At 39.4% G+C, this 18,799-nt stretch overlaps 1 protein-coding gene across 3 annotated transcripts in view; it reads right to left on the reverse strand.

Annotated features, from left to right (window-relative positions):
• Positions 1 to 381: 381 nt before the first annotated feature.
• The window catches only part of NKAIN3 (sodium/potassium transporting ATPase interacting 3), a 617,017-nt gene continuing 598,599 nt past the window's right edge, over positions 382 to 18,799 (reverse strand). For 2 of the 3 annotated variants that reach the window (XM_077876821.1, XM_077876820.1), the window contains one exon: positions 382 to 12,201. In XM_077876821.1, the coding sequence (XP_077732947.1) occupies positions 12,188 to 12,201 (14 nt within the window). In that variant the 3' untranslated portion in view covers positions 382 to 12,187. The remainder of the gene's footprint in view (positions 12,202 to 18,799) is intronic. The other variant, XR_013367332.1, reaches the window with a different exon arrangement.

Consider the following 18,799-nt stretch of genomic DNA (forward strand, 5'->3'; position numbering starts at 1 on the left):
ATGCTCAGAAATTCCTGGAGAAAAGACTGGGTTTTGGGGCACCTGAGTGGCTCAGTCAGTTCAGCATCTGCCTTCGGTTCAGGTCATGATCTTGGGCCTGGGATTGAGCCTCTGTGTCTGGCTCCCTGCTCAGCAGGACCCTTCTTCTGCCTGTCTCGCCTCTCATTCTCTCCCTGTCTCTCAAATAAATTAATTAAATCTTAAAAAAAAGGAAAGATTGAGTTTCCTATGGTCACATGGCCTGTGACTTAATTTCTCCTTGATATTAGAATGAAGGGACATTCAAGATGTATCCCTTTCCCAATTTTACCAGAATAAATACATAACATAATGGGGAAAATGTTATTAAAAACAGTAGTCATAAAAAAAACAGTAGTCATCTTTTACTTCAATGTACATTTTTATTCATACTTGAAAAGAATAGTCTATTTTGCTGCTAACTTATTGTAAATGTACCCAGAATCAAAGGGTCTATAGAGACATAAAAAATGTATGTAGTTTCTATTAAATAACACTTTCTGGTCACTTTAGAATATGAGTATAATATACAGGTATTATATGCACAAAAATGTAAAAAGGAATTGTGAAAACAAGTCTTGTTACCAGTTTATATAAGAAAAAAGACATTCATTTTTCACAGGCTACCAATGTCATCTAGGATTGGTTCCTAACAGGATTTAACTTTTTCAGTTAATTCACCTGGTAGCTCAAAAAGCTGTAGAAAAGAAGTTAATTTACAGTGAAGTCACCACACAGTGTTGGGGGCAGTAGAAATTCATATTGGTACAAAATATCATTCAAGATTTTTACATTAAGTTGCAGTGTCAAGATTGAGACACATCTAGGTTGGCAAGCCATCTAAGAATTGTTCAAGACAGAAACTTCTTTTTTTTAATGACTTCTGCTGGTAAAAATGTTAAAGGTTAAAAATATGTAGAAATAGGAGGTGCAATGTCCTGTCTTCCTGTTTTCTTAACCAGCAGGTCCTGGCCTTTGAAATAGAAGGAAAAGCTTTAGGTACTTCCAATTGTTTTCCACAAGATGGCAGAGTTGGAATTTCAAATGTGAGAGCAAACTTTCTACCATTGGTCACAGCAACAAAGAGACATTCTTATCAATTAAATACTGCTACCGTGCTTTCAATGGTAGTAGTGTAGTAGTAGTAGTAGTAGTAGTAGTAGTAGTAGTAGTAGTAGTCGTAGTAGTAGTAGCAGCAGCAGCAGTAGTTGTAGTAAAATAATAATAACATCTAGTTAGAAACAATAGTAAAGAAAGAGCCATGTGTTGCATAATCTAATTATGCATGGGGACGGCATTTAGCATTGCTTTTGCTCTTTTAGTGACTTCCCTTACCTGTCTGGCCTGGTTTTTATTTAAACACTGACCCATCGAATAAGCCCCTAGGGCACCACTCTCAGATCACCCCAGATGTAACAAGAAAATGTCTGTGGATCTCACTTAAGCAAATAGTGACCACAATTGCTGTTGATAGCTAGGAGCTGTAGACTTGCTACCTTTCATAGAAATCCAGAGGTCCTTCAACTTTGCTTCGGTTTGTCTGACATGAGTGCCTGCAGTTCTGGCATTTGTTATTCAGGTCCTGAGCCATAAGAGGCTCATTTTGTCAATGTGTTCTTTCATAAAGTCACAACAAAAAATATGGTACATGCTTGCCTAAATGAACGAGGACCATCTACGGCCTAGTGAGATCTCAAGATCATAGAGTGAATAGATGTCCCTTCCAGAACCTGGACCCAAGGAAAGCAATTTACTGACCACCTGTAAGCTATTTGGATTTCTTCTGTAAACTTCTCAAGGCAAAGATGTGTATTTGATTTATTGGTGATTCCCAGCTTCTTACACAAAGTAGGTGCTCACTAAGTATTTTTTTGAAACACAGGGAGAGAGAGAGGAAGGTTGTGAATGGGTTCTCCTTCCTCTTGCAATTGCTGGGACTTTCGATTCAGAAGAAGGAAAGCCCCAGCATCTCCCATGAGGGCCCTTCTGTGCCGAGCCCTAGCGGGCATTGATTTAGGACTGTGTGGTTAATACACCTCTTGACAACTGGATTGTAAGCTGCTAGCTGGAAAACTCTCCGTTATGATTTTATGTGCCAGTGGCTAGTGCCTGCACACCTCACATATAGAAAGTGATCAGCTGGGGTGATGTGAAAGAAAGAAGCAGCAGCCATAGGTTGCCATCAGTGGGTACTGGCACGTGGGGCAGAGTGAAGGAGGTCATCTCATCCTGTCTTACCCACGTAGCTGGTGTACCCGATGCTAGTATGGCAACAACCTGCAGAGAAACTTCAAGACCAGTGGTAGCTTTTGAGTCCTGTCAGTTCTACACACCAAAGAGCAGATCGGAATTATCCAAGAAAGAAGAAGAAACTACACACCCCAGTTTGATATATGCTGCCACTGTCAAAGAGAGATTTCCTATTTTGGAATGCTGATAGGCCAAGAACGCACCAGGAAGCAAGTTTGTTTTGATGAATGTGGGCAGGAGAACTACTTCCCATGGAAAAAGGGGTGCCACATTCACGCTTTCTTCAAAGACTTCCTTTTTCTCTGAAATATCCCAGGACGTTGAGATCTTTGCAACTGAAAAAGAAATCAAGGCCTTCTACCAGAAGAAATAATTCGGCAACTGTAAGGTGGAGGAAAATTTATCAAAGGGGAACATTCCAGAGAGCTAATACCAAGGCCCACAATCTTGAAAATCTATTCTTTTTTTTTTTCCCACCAGAGATGTCTTCTTACTAGCACGTGGCTCCTACATAGGACATTCAGGGAATGTCTTTGGTATGACAGTTATTTTAACCGTTTTAATACCCAAGCATCTTAATTTTAAGCATTTGAATCATGAGTTTTCTAAAGTGAAATTTACATACCTAATTATTAGAAAAGACTGTATTGACCACCAAGGCCAGCATATAATGTGCAGGTCAGGCAGGGCACAGCAGTGCCAGGTGTCAAGGGCTCCTACTCAAACTGTAGACACTGGAGATTCATATGATTATCTGAAAACTTTTGCAGGAGATGACAGTAAATTGTCATACTTAAATAAAAGTGAATAATATAATTTTAGGACAGATGAAAGTATCTTGAGTAAGGCATTCCCGTTCCTAATTCCCAATAAATATTTTTATTGATAAGATAAAAATATCATATGGATCATTGTATGAATAAAAAGCTGCTCCCTGAAGCAATGCAATGTCAACAGTCCACAGACTCTGCTAAGTGTATTCATTCTCACCTTCAATATCCCCAGACAACTGTGCTATAGATTTTTATATTAGTGTTCTGTGTCTGTTCTTTGAGACAGAGTATATTATATGACTTTCACTACTTCTGCTTATTTTATACATAGCTCCCTTTGTAATTTTAGGCTTACAATTCAGTTGTCGAAATGTGGTCGAAAACTAGGACTTTAAGGTAATTAGACTTGTGTATAAATTAGGAGTAACTAGGATTTAAATAAATGCTTTTTTTTCTACAGAAAAAAAAAACGCAGGAGTTGTAGAATGTGGATTTTACAACATTTACAGGGATAGAAAGCTTTTTCATTTGTTTCTCGGTTCTCTGTTCTGTTGTGGATAGATGAGGTTGCCTGTTGGCAGAGTTCTTGTCACATAAAGGGAGTCTTAGAAAAATTTGAAAGGTAAGCACAACTGAGAAGCCAGTTTTTTTTTTTTTTTTTCTGTCTCTTTACCTACAATGGCAGAAATTCCTTAGTGTGTTCAGATGGGAGGTCTCAGTGGGAGTTCTCACCTATACGTTTCTGCCACAGGATAAGAAATAACTTTGTTATTCTGAGGCAGGCATTTTGCTTTAGGAACTGAATTGGAAATTAATACTTTTCACTTTGGATTTTCTCCCTAAGGACTTAAAAGTATTTTGAAGTGTTAACACCCAAATTCCCTTTGAGTCAGGCAGGACGAAATTGAAATATCTATGTCTTTAAATGAGAACACGACCTAGTCTTGCTACAGTTACCATGCGGGCTAATAGTACTCTGTGCTGCTAGCATTTATCACATGGCATCTTAGATTTGCAGGAAAACTTTAATGAAAACTCTCCATTTTTTTAAGGGGTAGTAATTATCATGCAGCCCCATATTTATACCTATGAAAATGTGAAACTCAGGCAGAATAAAATCAAGGAGGGCTGATGGCCATGGGCCCTGAAACAAATGAAGAAAGAATAAAACAGGATCTGGGGTTGGCCTTTTCAACCCTCCCTCCAAACTTCCTTCTTGACAAAGATTAATGGGACCAATGTGACTCAAGCTCAGAGACTTTAGAGCAAAGCCTGGGAGCATTAAAAAAAAAAAAAAAATTTACAAAGGGCCAGGAAATTTCGATTTTTGGATGAACTTTAGATATTTGTGTTCTGTAACCGATAGCCTTCCTCTGTGATATTTTAAAAATCCAAAGATCAATTAATTGATTTTTTAAAAAAATTCACTACACTAAACAAGTGGTTTAAAAATAATGAATAAAATGGAATTAATGAGCTTTGCCTGGCTTATAAAAACAACGTAAGTATGCCACACGAATTGTCCTAAATTTCATTCTCTAAAGTTATTGAACTTGGTGCTCCATACATTATATTTTGCCTAAAAATGTCTTGCGCAGGAAACTCTTTTTTTACTTAGAGTGATGGCAAAAGTGAAGAGCCACAGAAGAACCTAAATAAATAGTTAGGGTTAAATATTTAACTAACTAATGTAAATTATTGGGTTAATTGTGACAGTTAATAATGGGTTAATAAATGGGTTAAATGTGACAGTTTATAATTATAAAAACACTAGACAGTATAAAGAGAAGGCTCACAGCACAAGGCAAGTTCTGCTGAAGGAATGGGAAGGCTGATTAACAGTCACACTTATAATACTCTATTTGTATCATCATTATCTGAATGCAATAGGAATAATCACCATGACTAGGCTCTTGGTTTCATATTACATAGGGGACCCAAGTAAACTATTTTGTAAAACTGCATTCAATGTCTGCTATTTGAGGTTTGAAATAGATTTAAGAAGCCAGCAGAGAAAGAGAGCAATTCTCTTGTAAGAATGAGGCTTAAAAGAAGTGAAACTATGTGAGGCAGTTAAAAAGCAACTTCAAGCAATTATTTGCAAAATCACTTCCTCATGAACAAAAGTCTTTAGAAGACACTGACACCAGTGGTTTTGCTGGATGACCAAAAATCATGAGAAGACTTGATAAGGTCAGATGTTTAAACCATAACTAAAGAAAGGAGAAGGCCGGAAATACTGCGCTGTTCTGTTTTTTGGGAAGCAATCAGCAGTGATCTGAGATCTGGGATTTTTTGTTTGTCCTGAGAAGACAAAATGGCAAGATGAAAGCCAATCAGTGGGGGACTTTCTGATGCTCAGATCCAAGCAGAGGGAAGGTGGTGGGGGAGGAGCCAACAGCAGGTGTCTTCCTCAGCTGTCCTGAGCCCTGAAGACAAGGTGAAAAAAATCATCAGACTGCAATCAACAGCCCATGCCTAGTTAGTCAGGACCTGTGACAGCTGGAGTCCACCAACGAGAGAGTAAAGAAGGCTGGGCTGAGAGCTTGCATAGCAGACCCAAAGGGACATGGGACAAGCCACTGCAGCTATCAGCCTGTCTCCTCATCTGTAAACTGAGCAAAGGAGTCACTGGGGTCCTTTCTATTCTACAACTGGATCCTGCACCAGGCATCTTGTTTCTTGCTCTAGGCATCTTATTTCTTTTAACGTTCAATCCTTAAAATGACCTTATGTTATTTGTTGTTAAGGGATTTGGGTCACATGGCACATTTTAGCAAAGTGATTGTTTAGAAAAGGATACACTTGGGTGTTCAAGTTTGTGGGTGGATGCGGGTGTACAATGTGCCTAACTCAACTAATCCCTCAATCATTAGTGATGGCTGCCAATTTGCAGTCACTGGATATTAGGAGAATATAACACTTTTCAGTGAGTGAAATCACCTCGTAGTATTAATAAATAGTATGAAGGTTTCTCTGTCTCTGTTTTTCTGTCTCTTTCTGCCCCTACCCCCACCCAGCCTAGGAGAGATGTTTGATAAAATGTAATTACAAAATTTTTATGATTTCCCTCAATTGTAGTTTCTCTTAGAGTAAAAGACTATCAAGTAGTTTAAAATACTCATTCCACGGTAGCCAATATGTTCTTGAAAAACAGATGAAGGGAAAACACAGGCCTAACTTTTACTGAGAGAAAATAACAAGAAAAGGATTATATACTTTCCATCTATATATCCTGCCCCACCTTCCTAAGCATCAATGTCCACACAAATTTGTTGAATTGAATAAAAAGAAAATAATGACACTGCTAATCAATTAGAAGAAAAGATGCTGCTAAAATAAAGTAGTTGAAGAGTTATAACCATAGGAGAAAAAATTTATTTTTGTAGCACAATACTGAGGACCAAGCAAAACATCAGATTGGCTCTTGAATTTTAAATTTAATTTCCAGGAAAGGAAAGCTAAAATACTCTGAAGAATTGTGGAAAACATAGAAGGATCTTGGGTCATAGATTTATTTATTTTTTCTTTCTAGGAAGAAAGGTAGAAAGATGAGGTAGAAATTCTCATTTCAAGAGTCAATGATTATTTTCTCACAGAATTGATGTATTTTTTCAATTATGTATTATAGTTAAATGAAAACATTATTCTAAAAAATCATGCAAACTAATATGAATTGTATGGCAGAGACTGCTAAACATTCTTCAATACATATTTCCCTTCCTTAATAAGAAAGAAGCCCCTAAATTTAGATGGGTACTAGGCTACCAAGATTAAAGACTATAATTCCCAGCTTTCCTTGCAGTTAAATTTAGGGTGGACCAAGTTTTAGCTAATGGGATGTAAGCAGAAGTAGTATGTACAGCTTCTGAGACATGTCCTTAAATGAAAGAAGCACCTTTCTCTGTCCCTTTTTTCTTTTTGGCTGGAATACAAAAGCAATGGCTGGCACTTTGGCAGCCATCTTGAATTGTGTTAGAGCTTGAGAATGGCAGGACACATAATGAAAAAGAAGAAAGAACCTGGGTCCTCATCTCTAGGGAATCCAAGTCCAGCTCTTTGCTGACTATTTCTAGAATTTTGAAATATGAAGAGGTCTAGACCTCCATCTTGTTTAAGCCACTGTTCATTCGTTCTTTTTCTTTCTTTCTTTCTTTCTTTCTTTCTTTCTTTCTTTCTTTCTTTCTTTCTTTCTTTCTTTTCTTTTCTTTTCTTTCTTTCTCTCTTCTGTAGGTAAATCTAATCCTAACTATTATAGACTGACAAGTTTACCTGCCAAAGCAAGTTCTATGAGAATAGCTAGAAAGATCATTGGTTTCTTCCAACTGTTTAAAACAAAGCAAAACAAAACAAAAACCTAACTCTGGAGAGGAAAGAAAAAGCATGCCCTTGACAGAAAATGGTTCCATGTTTTTAGTCAAAGAAAGGAGCACAAGAACTCTAAGTGAAGGACTGACATCTCCACATTCAAATTAGGTAGACTTTCAATTTTGGATTCTTCCTTCTTTCCTTTCTCCCTCCCTTTCTTTTCCCCTTTCCTACGTCTCTTTTCTCTCTCCTACCTCATTTCTTTTTCTTCTTTTTACTTAATTTAACTCTCAAGTTCAAACCAAAGCATATTTTAGATTCTTTGAATATTTCATAGTTTTAAAATGTTTAGCATTTAACATGATTCTTGTCTTTTATATGCTTGCAGGCCCAAGGAAAATGATTAGTTTTTCATCTGACACCAAATTTTTCTAGAAATATTGATACTTAAGAAAGCTTATCCACTTTCTAGAAATGGCTCCCTGCCTCTCCCCCTTCCCCCCACCTTAGTCCTCAATAAAGAAATTAAGCTTCTTTAGGATGAAAAGAGAGAAGCTGCCTACAAATTTTAAAATTTTTGAGAATTTTGTTTTTTGGAGAATTCTTTATTAATAAATACTTTCCTCTAACAATTAAAATATACCTGCCCCAATTCTGCATTGTACATTATGCAGTCATACGAGCAGTGGTTTCTTTTTTCAGTTCTACTTTTGGACATAACATTCTTAGGTTGTGGGCCTGTTTATCATGAATATTTCAGCAGGTTTAACAGACACTTTCACAAACCTATCCGGCAAAGGTTACAGATGACTCCTAAATGGGAAGGAAACAAGAGAAACAGACATTCAAGGTTTCTAAGTTTAAAAAGATCAATTATTTGTATTTTTTCCTGCTTAATTCAGTTATCCCCTGAAAGCAGCTCCTACCTTGAGCTAAAATGTCAAGTTAGAACATTTGAATTCTAATCAACTGTAAAAGTTCTCCTAGTTACATACTAAGGTGACTCAGAAAGGAGAAGCCAAAATATTCACTCCCTACTGAGTCCACATTTTGGGATAGTATAAATTTTTAAATTAGGTCTAAAACGAAGATGTTTATTTTCGGCAAGCTTCCTTTCTAATTTACGAAGATTGAAAAGTGCAATTTTGGTTTTTATTTGCTTCTCAATTTAGCAGAGTCACGATGGTTTTCCTCAGCTTTGCAACGCACATTTTAGCTGGTGTTCTAGGGAACACAAATTCTTCTCAATCATGAGTGTCCCATTCATTAAGTGAGACAAATGACAGCCTTGCTCTATTTTGTTAGATCCAGCCTCTTGAAGCTGGCTACCTTCCTTAGTGAGGTCTATAGGAAATAGCAGCACTTATTTTGCTGAAGGAAAGAGAGAAAGAAGTCAATATTTTGCTAGGGCAAGGTGTCAAGTTATCTTCAAGAAAAGTAAGTCAAAAGCCTCCGAGTTTTCAAGTGATAGGAACTTAAGTTTTTGTTTTAGGGACACATACCCTCACGTTATAGGGCAGGTTAAAGGTTTAAGATACTTGAGGATATATTAGCTTAGAGCTTTTCCTAAGAGATGTTTGAGATTTGTCTGACGTAGATGGTTCTATGCCTCAAGATGTATTCTGTCTCCTGGGAATTCTCTAACAGGCTACATGCTCTTTAACTCCTCTTTTGCAGTCATGAAATATAGCTGGAAGCTGAAACGAATAGAAGGAAGGCTGGAAAGCATCCCAGGTGCCTGTGGACACACAATGCCAGCAAAAGGATAAGTCATGGACACGATAGAAGATACAGCCTGGGGTAGGGTTCACCAAGGTTTTATATGACACAATACCAAGATTGTTCAAAGAAGAAGAAGAAAAAAAAAACATTGGTTTTAACTCTCCCCTTCTGCATTCCAGTCAGCACTAGGGGCTAATGGGCAGTGGACATCCTATCTTTAGCTTTGCCAGGTCCACTCTTGAACCTAGAGCTGCACCATCTCTCAGGCTGCTGAGACTCCGGCAAATGAGTGCATGCTCAGGGACACATTCATGTTCCCTTACTCTGGACACATGTTGCATATGGAGATGCCAAGATTTGGCACGAATGGAGAACATACTGAACAGGTCTGTTGAAAGCCCCACTGCATAATGCACAGTGCTGGATGGATCTCCTACAACAGGAGGCAAAAACTGCAAGAACTGGAGGCACTCCCTCCTAAGGAGCAGTGACCATGACAGCAGTGTGTGCAAAGACCCAGATCAAGGATGACTGCTGAGTGTTACTGTAAAGCTCAGCACTTCTTTTCATCCCTTTGTCATAGGGGAGCAGGACCTCTAAGGGGCAGCCAGGAGAGGGGTGAGGTAGGGAGAAGAAAAGTGGGAAGGAGAGGAGATCGATCTAAGCTGTCTCTGATGAAAGGTAAATTCTCTGGAACTCTAGAATGATCATTATGGATTGCTGGGATCCCATATTAAGCAGTTACCTATATTGAAAATCTATAGAAAAATCACTAGTGTAATGATCTCCTCCTCAAATCTGTCACTGGCAGTTACACAAGGTCTAGGACTCTCCAGTGCATCTTAGCAGTATGTACACATTTACACCAAGATAATACAGCAAGAAAAGTTAGTATGGTGCTACTTTGTGAAATGTTAACTGCGTTTTGTTTGTGCGCATGTGTGTATGTGTGTGGGGGGGCAATGAAATGACAAATTAAAATACTCATGTATTGGTTTTATTCTAGTCTTACTGGCTTTCTGTTTTTGATATTCTATTAGCTTCATCCATAATAATAATATGTATTAACCTTGAAATATAAATGTTATTTTAAAATTAGGAAATGAAATTTTTTAGTATTCATTATTTCTAATTATTTGAACATGGCAATTTTTTTTCAAGCTACTTTTTAGAAAACTTAGAAGAGTTTGGTGTTTTCATAACACTTGGCTGTACAGCAAGAGCTCCAGACAGGGTCCAACTTGTTCTGATATTACGATAATAACTGCCTCTTTCAATTGGTGGAATGCTTCACAGTCGACTGGATACATTTTACATTTTACCTGATTCTCACCTTTCTCTTGGGAGGGATTATAGTTCTGCCTTACAGATGAGTAAAATTCCAAGGCCAAGATGTCCAGCACTGTCAAAAGCCACAGTGGTGGGCCTGGGACACAAACCCTACCATTTGCCCTTTAATTCTCTTTCCTTTGGCCATAGCTCTTGCCACTCTGTATACACACAGGACTCTGGACAAGTCCACCAAATCCCCTAGGTTTCAGATCCCTCAACTGCGCAATGGTGGCTTGGATTTGACCATCTATGAGCTTCCCTATGAACTCCTCTTCTTTTGAATTTGGGTTTTTTCAGTAGAATGAAAAATGATGGGTTTCAGTGTGCATCACCGGACTGAGGGGGCACAATCGAAAGGCTAGGGACTAAAATGAGCCACTAGAATGTCCACGGTGGTTGTCATGAACTGGGAGGAACCAGGGCAGACTTTGTTGTATTAGTTCTGATTCTTCAGAGTCTCATAAAATATACGGACTCCAAAAAAAAAAAATCTCTATACACATAAAAATTTTGCATATGAAAAAAAATTTTGCATATGACTTTCGATAATTTACAGATTGACTTCTTAGAGATGCATGGGCCAAACTAACAACTTTTGGATTATATAGGCACATGTACACAATATCGTGGCCAATGGGTGGGCCTCATGTTGGTTGCTGTACAAAGTGAGCAAGACTTATTTTGATATAGGAAATAGTAATTGAAATATATGAAAGGAAAAACTATAATGTTTTTCCCATGGAAAATTATGTTTCCGATATTACTTTCTTGGTTATTGGGATGGGGCAGGAGAAAGAAAAATTGATGTAAAACAAATATAAATATCTTTTTAAGAAGAATTTATAGAAAATTCAATGCCATTTTAAAGCTCCTTTTGGATATCTTTTTTTTTTTCAAATTTTTATTTAAATTCTAGTTAGTACTCCTTTTGGATATCTAAGAGCAATATCCCTGACTGCAGAATTGCAGTTGTGATTTCTGTCTCCCCATCCCACATCTGTATGTTTTGATCAGATGCCAATGTCAGAATTGGGATAAAGAATTGAAAATATGAACATCAGAGATACCTATGTACCCTCCAAAAGAGGAAAGGTGTCCTACTAATCATGTTACTTTGCCATGCCCCCTTGATATATACTTTTCAGAATACAGGAAGAACAAGATAATGCGCATGAATGTGAAAATTTAGACTGACATAATGTTATTCTGCATTTTGGAAAGTTGAAAACAAAAGACTCCATGTTTTGTCCTGTGGTGTTGAAACAATGACCCATGGTCAGTCTGAAAGTCAGATCTGTGGTCCATTTGTCAGCTGTCACAGCATCTACCTCACTTTGAGTAGTCCCCTGTAACGTCTGTGAATGCAAACTCCATCAGGCATAGGATAACCGCAGTGGTCAGCAACATTGACTGAACACTTCAATACAAAACCCAGTATTTCTCTTAGAATTGACTGTAGAAGGTTTTCATGACATTTTTTCATTTTGCATGCCTCACATTAAATTTGTTAAAAAATGAAAAACCGATTTTTAAAAATAATTTACAAGTATTCATATAAGAAGAAAATGACTTAAAAAATACCCACCCAATCACCTACAACTCATCTAGCGCACAATGCTAATAATACATAGGCTGTGACCAAAGAACTCCATGATTTGTGGGGAAGTAGGGAGGCGCAGGCCGTCCTCTGGGAGGAAGTGAAACGTGTCAATGTGGAGACATGCTCTCAGTGGTGCTTTGCTTCCTAAGTCAAGTTCAGCAGCCAAGTTTCAGAGTCAGCGCCGTTACTTATTTCGACCTAAAACAGAAAACATGAATTGCTTTAAAAAACTTCAAAATTGAAAACTGAATTTCCTTTCTATTCATCCAGGCTTTTCAAAATGCAAAATAGTTTCTGGGTGCTCCTCAAGCAGTCCGTGCCTATGACTGTATCAATAAGAAGGCCAAAAAAAAGCCCCCACTCTTCAGATAGGGCGTGCAATCAGGTAAAAAAATCATAATATAGGATTGCTTTCCTGGGAGAGAAGTGTCAACCCTATAGCAATTGAGGAATGATGTAAAGGTATGGCTTCTGATTGTCTTGAGATAAAGATGATAGGGTAGTATTATGTCTCCAAATTACTAGATATATCCCTAGCTTGGTCTTCCTACAGCATGCTGTTGGCTGATGGCTCAAGAATCATCCTCATCTGGCTTTCATACCACTGATCTATGTTCCTACATACATCCCACCCTGTGATGATCAATTTTATGTGTCAACTTGAGTAGGTAAGGGTACCCAGATATTTGGTCACACACAACCTAAATATGACTGTGAAGGTGTTTTTTTAGATGAGATTTACATTTAAATCAATAGACTTTAAGTAAAGCAGATTATCCTCCATCCTGTGGGTGGGTCTTACTCAGTCCCTTAAAGGCCTTATGAACAAAGACTAGAAGGAATTCTGCATCTGGACTGCCTTTGGACTCCAGACTGTAACATCAGCTCTTCTGTAGGTTCTCCAGTCTGCAAACTTTCCCTGTACTTGTTGGACTTACTTGGTCTAAGTAATCATATGAATTAATTTCTTAAAATCTCTCTCTGTCTCGCTCTCTCTCTCCACACACACACATACACATACACACCCTATTCGTTCTGTTTTTCTGGAATACACACTCCCATCTCTAGTTACTCTGGTCTACTGGTTCTGAGTCTATACTAGGCAGTAAGTCTTTGGGAGGTGGTTGTTCTAGCTTATGTATCTTCCTACAATATCAACTTCAATACACTGCCTGCCACACTTGGCACTTAAAGTATTTGTGAATACTTTTGCTCTCACTGTTTCTCTCATGAAAAAAGTCTTAGCTGATTCAAATCCTATTCATCCTGAGGGTTCAGTTGACCTTTCTTCTCCTCTTCGAAGACTTGTACTTCCACCTCGGCCATCCTGCTTTCTCACCCGGCTGATAGCGGGTCTTACGATGTCTGTTGTAGCCCCTGTGGAGTTAATGTTATTCAACTTCACAATTTAATTTGGCTTTGTTTCACTCAGGTATGTAAGTTTCCTCCCTCCAACTAAATTGTAAGCATCCTGCCAGTAGAGGCTGTGTTTTGCATTTATTTTATAGCCCATCTAGCAATTCTCTTTCATTAACACAGTTCAATGACTTGCTCTATGGCAAAGAATAGACTTTTTGGGTCATAATTTGAAAAAACCCTCCAACCTCCCAATTTTACTTTTGGGTAACCACTCTTCTCTGTATAAGTGTTGTTCCCTCCTGCACACTTCAAGAGTTGGAGTCCTTTGGCTCTTTCCCCATCTTCTTATCACATTTTCTCTGCCCCTCTATTTCTCTACATTCTGGAAGACATATAGCCCACATGTCTACCTCTTTTGCCCCATTGTAATTTAACAGGGATTGAGGCTGAAAGATAAAGAGATGAGATTATAATGGGGGAATTTTTACAGTTTTGTATGGAGTCTTAGTTAGGAGGGAGACTCAAGGTCCTAAAATTTATTCATCCATCCAACAGGTGAATCTCTTCTAGAATGAGGATAAGGCAGTAGGGGAAGGTGCTTTTGTTTGTTAGTGGTAGTACTGATGGGAGTTTGGGGGGAACTTCTGGATATACTCACCACATTTAACTCTTGTGGTCAGATTGAACTAATTCTGTTATCTTGTATTTTCTACACTTTTAGTCTAAGTGACTTGACCTTGTGGCAAGATACTTCATATGTGGTCCTGTGTCAGCTTCTTGTATCACATCTGGAGACACATCATGTCTAGTTGTCACTCTTTTAATGGTGTGATGATTGATCAATGAGTCTGTGTAGAACAGTTTGAGTTTTGGAGACCTTAAGATCATATCTTTTTTCTTCAGATGTTCATAGATATGTTAGTAGTTACCCGAGGGTACCTACCCTCAAGGCAGAATAAAATCAAGGAATAATATAGTGATGTTATTTCAAAGTGTGTCTTCTGAGAGACCTGTCATTGTATCTTTTTCTATTGCTTTTCTAAGTCTCTCTGTTATCACTTCTGGTGTGTGTGTGTGTGTTTGTGATTGTGTGTTCACAGACACATGTGCTCTCATCTGTGTATTCTATTTTCTTTCCTATGTCTTGTTTCTTCCTAGAACCTGTCATAACATGGGATTATAAATATTTCTTGATGTGAATATAAAAAGATATGTTTTTAGTATAAAATTTGATTTATGTTCATTGCATTTAAATTTAAAATCAGAAGTTATTTTCTTTTGGAAACAGGCAAAATGAAGTTAGTTTACATATGTTGATTAATTTGGGGGAGGAGGGTGCTCCATGTTTCCACATCACCGAGTAAATCTATTTTCATCCTGTTAATATCTATGACAAGGGCTGAGAAGACTGCTAAGAGTTCTGGGAAAAACAGCAATTGACCATTTCCCTGGAGGTTACCATTCAGATGCTAGTTTTCTTATTTTAGAAAAAGCATCCAATGCTTCACAAGGCTGTGTGAGAACCAGGTTCCACAAGGTTCAGGGGGGCAGTGAATGAGGTCACATGTCAAATTAGAAGGTCTTAGAGATCCCAGTGAGGTACAGGGCAGATCATCGGTCATGGTCATGATGGACCCTCTTTGTGTGTTGCTGGCTGCACTGTTGGTGGCATCATTCCTTCCCAGCAAGAATAGTAGTGCATGAACTGACTGGCCTAGTGACGACTCTGAACCATATAAATACAGCCATTTCACTGCTATGTGGTCAAATGGCTACATATTAGGTTGTGTTCTTACATAGTTCCTAAAATTAATTAGTCATTTCGTATGATGGATCAAAAAGTTATTTATATCAGTGACAAAAGTGCTCTGAAGAGAGAAAGAGCAACAAGCCCAAAGCATTGCCCCTTTGTGCTAAGTAAAGGTGGGCATGTGAAGGAGCCCAGCTGTCCTCTGGGACAACTAAGAAGGGGCTGAGTGCCTTACAGTTGTTGTTGAGCTGCGTTCTCGAGATCCCTGGGGAAAGTTAAAGCCTGGGCAAGTGCCCACCATTTCCAAGGACTGACGGAAGCCCTCAGGCAGAGGGGTTCAGAACAGAACTCCACACTCAGTAATGGGAAGGGTAAGCAGCCCTCCATTTGAGCAGATTATAGACACCTTGCTCTGTGTACCACAGGGGACAGACAGCTAGAATGAGAAATATGAAAGTGTGAAAGGCAATTGAGGACAAATAAAAACACGATAAAGACAGAGTTATTATTTTATTAGCCTTAAGGTGCTTGGTTGAGAAAGATAGGAGTGATCAAATAAATGCAGCTTGCAGCTTACAGACTCCAAATTCTTCCAGCTTTAGTTTACTAAAGCAGTTGGTGGTTATTGGTTTGTTTGTTTGTTTGTTTGTTTGGGTTTTTAGAGAGAGAGAGACAGAGAGAGAGAGAGACAGAAAGAGCTAGCTCACTAGCAGGGAAAAGGAGCAAAGGGAGTGAAAATATCTTAAGAGGCTCCACACTCAGTGCAGAGCCTCACATGAGGCTCCATGGGGCTCCATTTGGGGTTCAGTCTCAGGGCCCTGAAATCATGACCTGAGCCAAAACCAAGAGTGGGAAGCTTAACCCCAGCTGAGCCACCCAGGTTTCCTTGGTATTGGTTTTTAAAGCAAGGTTTGAAAGTGCATCTTTCTGACCTCCGTACCTCCTACAGGTGTGCACATGTGCTCGTGCGCGTGCGCGCGTGCACACACACACATCTGTTTGTCCTCCTAGCTGGTTCTTAATCTAGGTGCTGTAAATGCAAAATGGTCTGGCACCAACTTGCAGGGATACTTATACAAAGCAACTTTTCTCAGGGAAGAGCAGGTGGGCAGGACCACCTCTGGCTCTATCCAGTAGCCCGTCATCAGAGACCAATTTCCTCTGGGCTTGGACCATTAGAGGCTGAGACTAGGTGGTGCAGGTACAGGTGGGTACTGTGGAGCCCCCCTGAAATGGGAATTAGCCTTGTCTGTCTTCTCATCCTGAGTTGCAATAGCTGACAATCAGTAGTTAGCCACATAGCAGGTGACAATTTTTGTGAAGAAAAATTAGTCTCCAGCTAAGGCAATCAGACAAGTCAAGGTGCCAGAGAAAAGTCAAGTTCTCATTTGGAAACCTTAGAAAAAGATTGGCTGAATGTGGGGGAAGAAGCTTTTTCAACAAGTGTTTCTTAATGGCAGTCATGAGGCATCTTACTCATGGGAATTTCTAACGTCATCAGATCTCTCTGCTGTAGAATACAGTTCTGAAACTCCACTACTGTCTTTTTTTGACAAAGTACTTTGGTCTAATTATTTCTACCTGAAGAATTACTGCCACATAGACCTTAATTTCCCCACTACTCAGTTGCTAACCATTTTGATTTTGACAAACTTTAATTTAGTTGTTCACTAGGATGTTCCCTGAAATTCCGTAGCTCTTTCATAGCTGCATGGGTTTTTTTGCCAAGTGATTTTTCTTCCTGACAGATAAATCTGCTTTTATTAGCGCTTTCCCCTGGTGTTACTGCAGCCTCTGCCATAAGCTGCATGGTAAGTGTCCTCTTCAAAGCCACCACTGCCCACATGGCTCACTGCTCCTATGATGAGAGCGACCCTTGCTCTTTCCCCTCACAAAAGGTGATATCAGTGTGGGGGCAGTGATGGAGGAGGCCTTGGCAGAGACCCAGGCTCTATGTCGAGAATTATAGCTCCCTCACTGATGGCGGTACCAAGATGCTGGACCCCCAACACAGGCTATCCCTGACCCGTGTGCCACATGGCCCAAAGCCAGACCCAGGCAAGGACCACTGAGTGCATCTCTGTAGCATTTTTTAATTCTTTTTTTTTTTTAGTGGTATTTCACCAGTGCAAGGCTGATGGACCCAGCCCCGTCCCCCTCACAGTGTGTGTGTGTGTGTGTGTGTGCGTGTGTGTGTGTGTGTGAGATGTGGGGGACACCGAGGGCCTCCCACTTATTCTATACCTCTCTTTGCCATGCCAGACTAGAGTCAAGCTCAAGAGGGTCTTCTTTCCCCACTGACTCTGCCAAGCCTGGTCCTTTGGCTGGGGTTTCACTGGATAGTAGGAATCTTGGTCACCTACATAGCTTTCTTTTTTTTTTTATTCAAATATAATTAACATCCAGTGGTATATTAGTTTCAAGTGTTTAATATAGTGATTTAACAAATGTATACATTTTTCAGTGCTCATCATAAGTGTACTCCCTTCACCTATTTCATCCATCCCTCCATCCACCTCCCTGCTGGTAACCATCAGTTTGTTTCTGCATTTGGATCTTTTTTTTGGGGGGGGGGGCTCCTTTTTTCTTTGTTCATTTGTTTTGTTCCTTAAATTCCACATATGAATGAGATCATATGGCATTTGTCTTTCTCTGACTTACTTCACTTTATATAATACAGCATTATACCCTTGAGGCCCATCCATGTGGTTGCAAATAGCAGGATCTCATTCTTTTTTATGGCTGGCATCTCCATAGCTTTGGGTATGAAGAGTGATGCTGTTGAGATGGCAAAGCCAAGGCTGCTGAGGATCTGGGGGCATCTCCACCAGGAGCTTTCAAGATTCCTGCTTGACTTAAATATCTACTTCCTCATAGGCTTGCTCAGTTTGTGTGACAATTATGGCAAATGCTAGATTGGAGAGTCATGAATTTCAACTTCACCCTCTGTAGAATGGCCAAGCAAATTAGCCTCCATGCAGGGGACACTTATTCTCTTCTTCTTTCCATTAACTCTTTATTATCTTTCCTAAGTCAGCTCAGGCATCATCCCTTCACTGAACTCCCACCCCTGCAAGTGAGAAGTAACCATTCTCCCTTCTGCAAAAAAATGGCCTTGGGAACATTGTTTTGCATCTCCTTATTTCTGTGTAGGTCTTCTCTCCTAGATCATTGGCTGCTGGAGGTCAAAGCTCAAGTATTTTTCATTTTTCTGTCTCTGGCACCTAACCTGGGATCTAGGACACACATTATAAGTAATAGAGAAAGGCTTGTAAATAAAGCTAACCTAATTTACTTAATCAGGCCTTCTTGATAGCTTGGTATCATTTTGTTTTTTTGTTTTGTTTTTTTAAATCAAGAGTCCGAGGCTCCACCAACTGAGCTGCCCAGGTGCCCCCTCAGGTCTCAGTTTTTTTTTTTTTTTTTTAAAGATTTTATTTATTTATTCATGATAGTCACAGAGGAGAGAGAGAGAGAGGCAGAGACACAGGCAGAGGGAGAAGCAGGCTCCATGCACCGGGAGCCTGACGTGGGATTCGATCCCGGGTCTCCAGGATCGCGCCCTGGGCCAAAGGCAGGCGCCAAACCACTGCACCACCCAGGGATCCCGCTTGGTATCATTTTGAAAAGAGACAAAACATGGAGGACTAACTCCATATGTAAAATGCCTTCTCCTATCACATCACC

The sequence above is a fragment of the Canis aureus genome, chromosome 28 (assembly GCF_053574225.1).
Source record: "Canis aureus isolate CA01 chromosome 28, VMU_Caureus_v.1.0, whole genome shotgun sequence".
NCBI classification, from domain to species: Eukaryota; Metazoa; Chordata; class Mammalia; order Carnivora; family Canidae; genus Canis; species Canis aureus.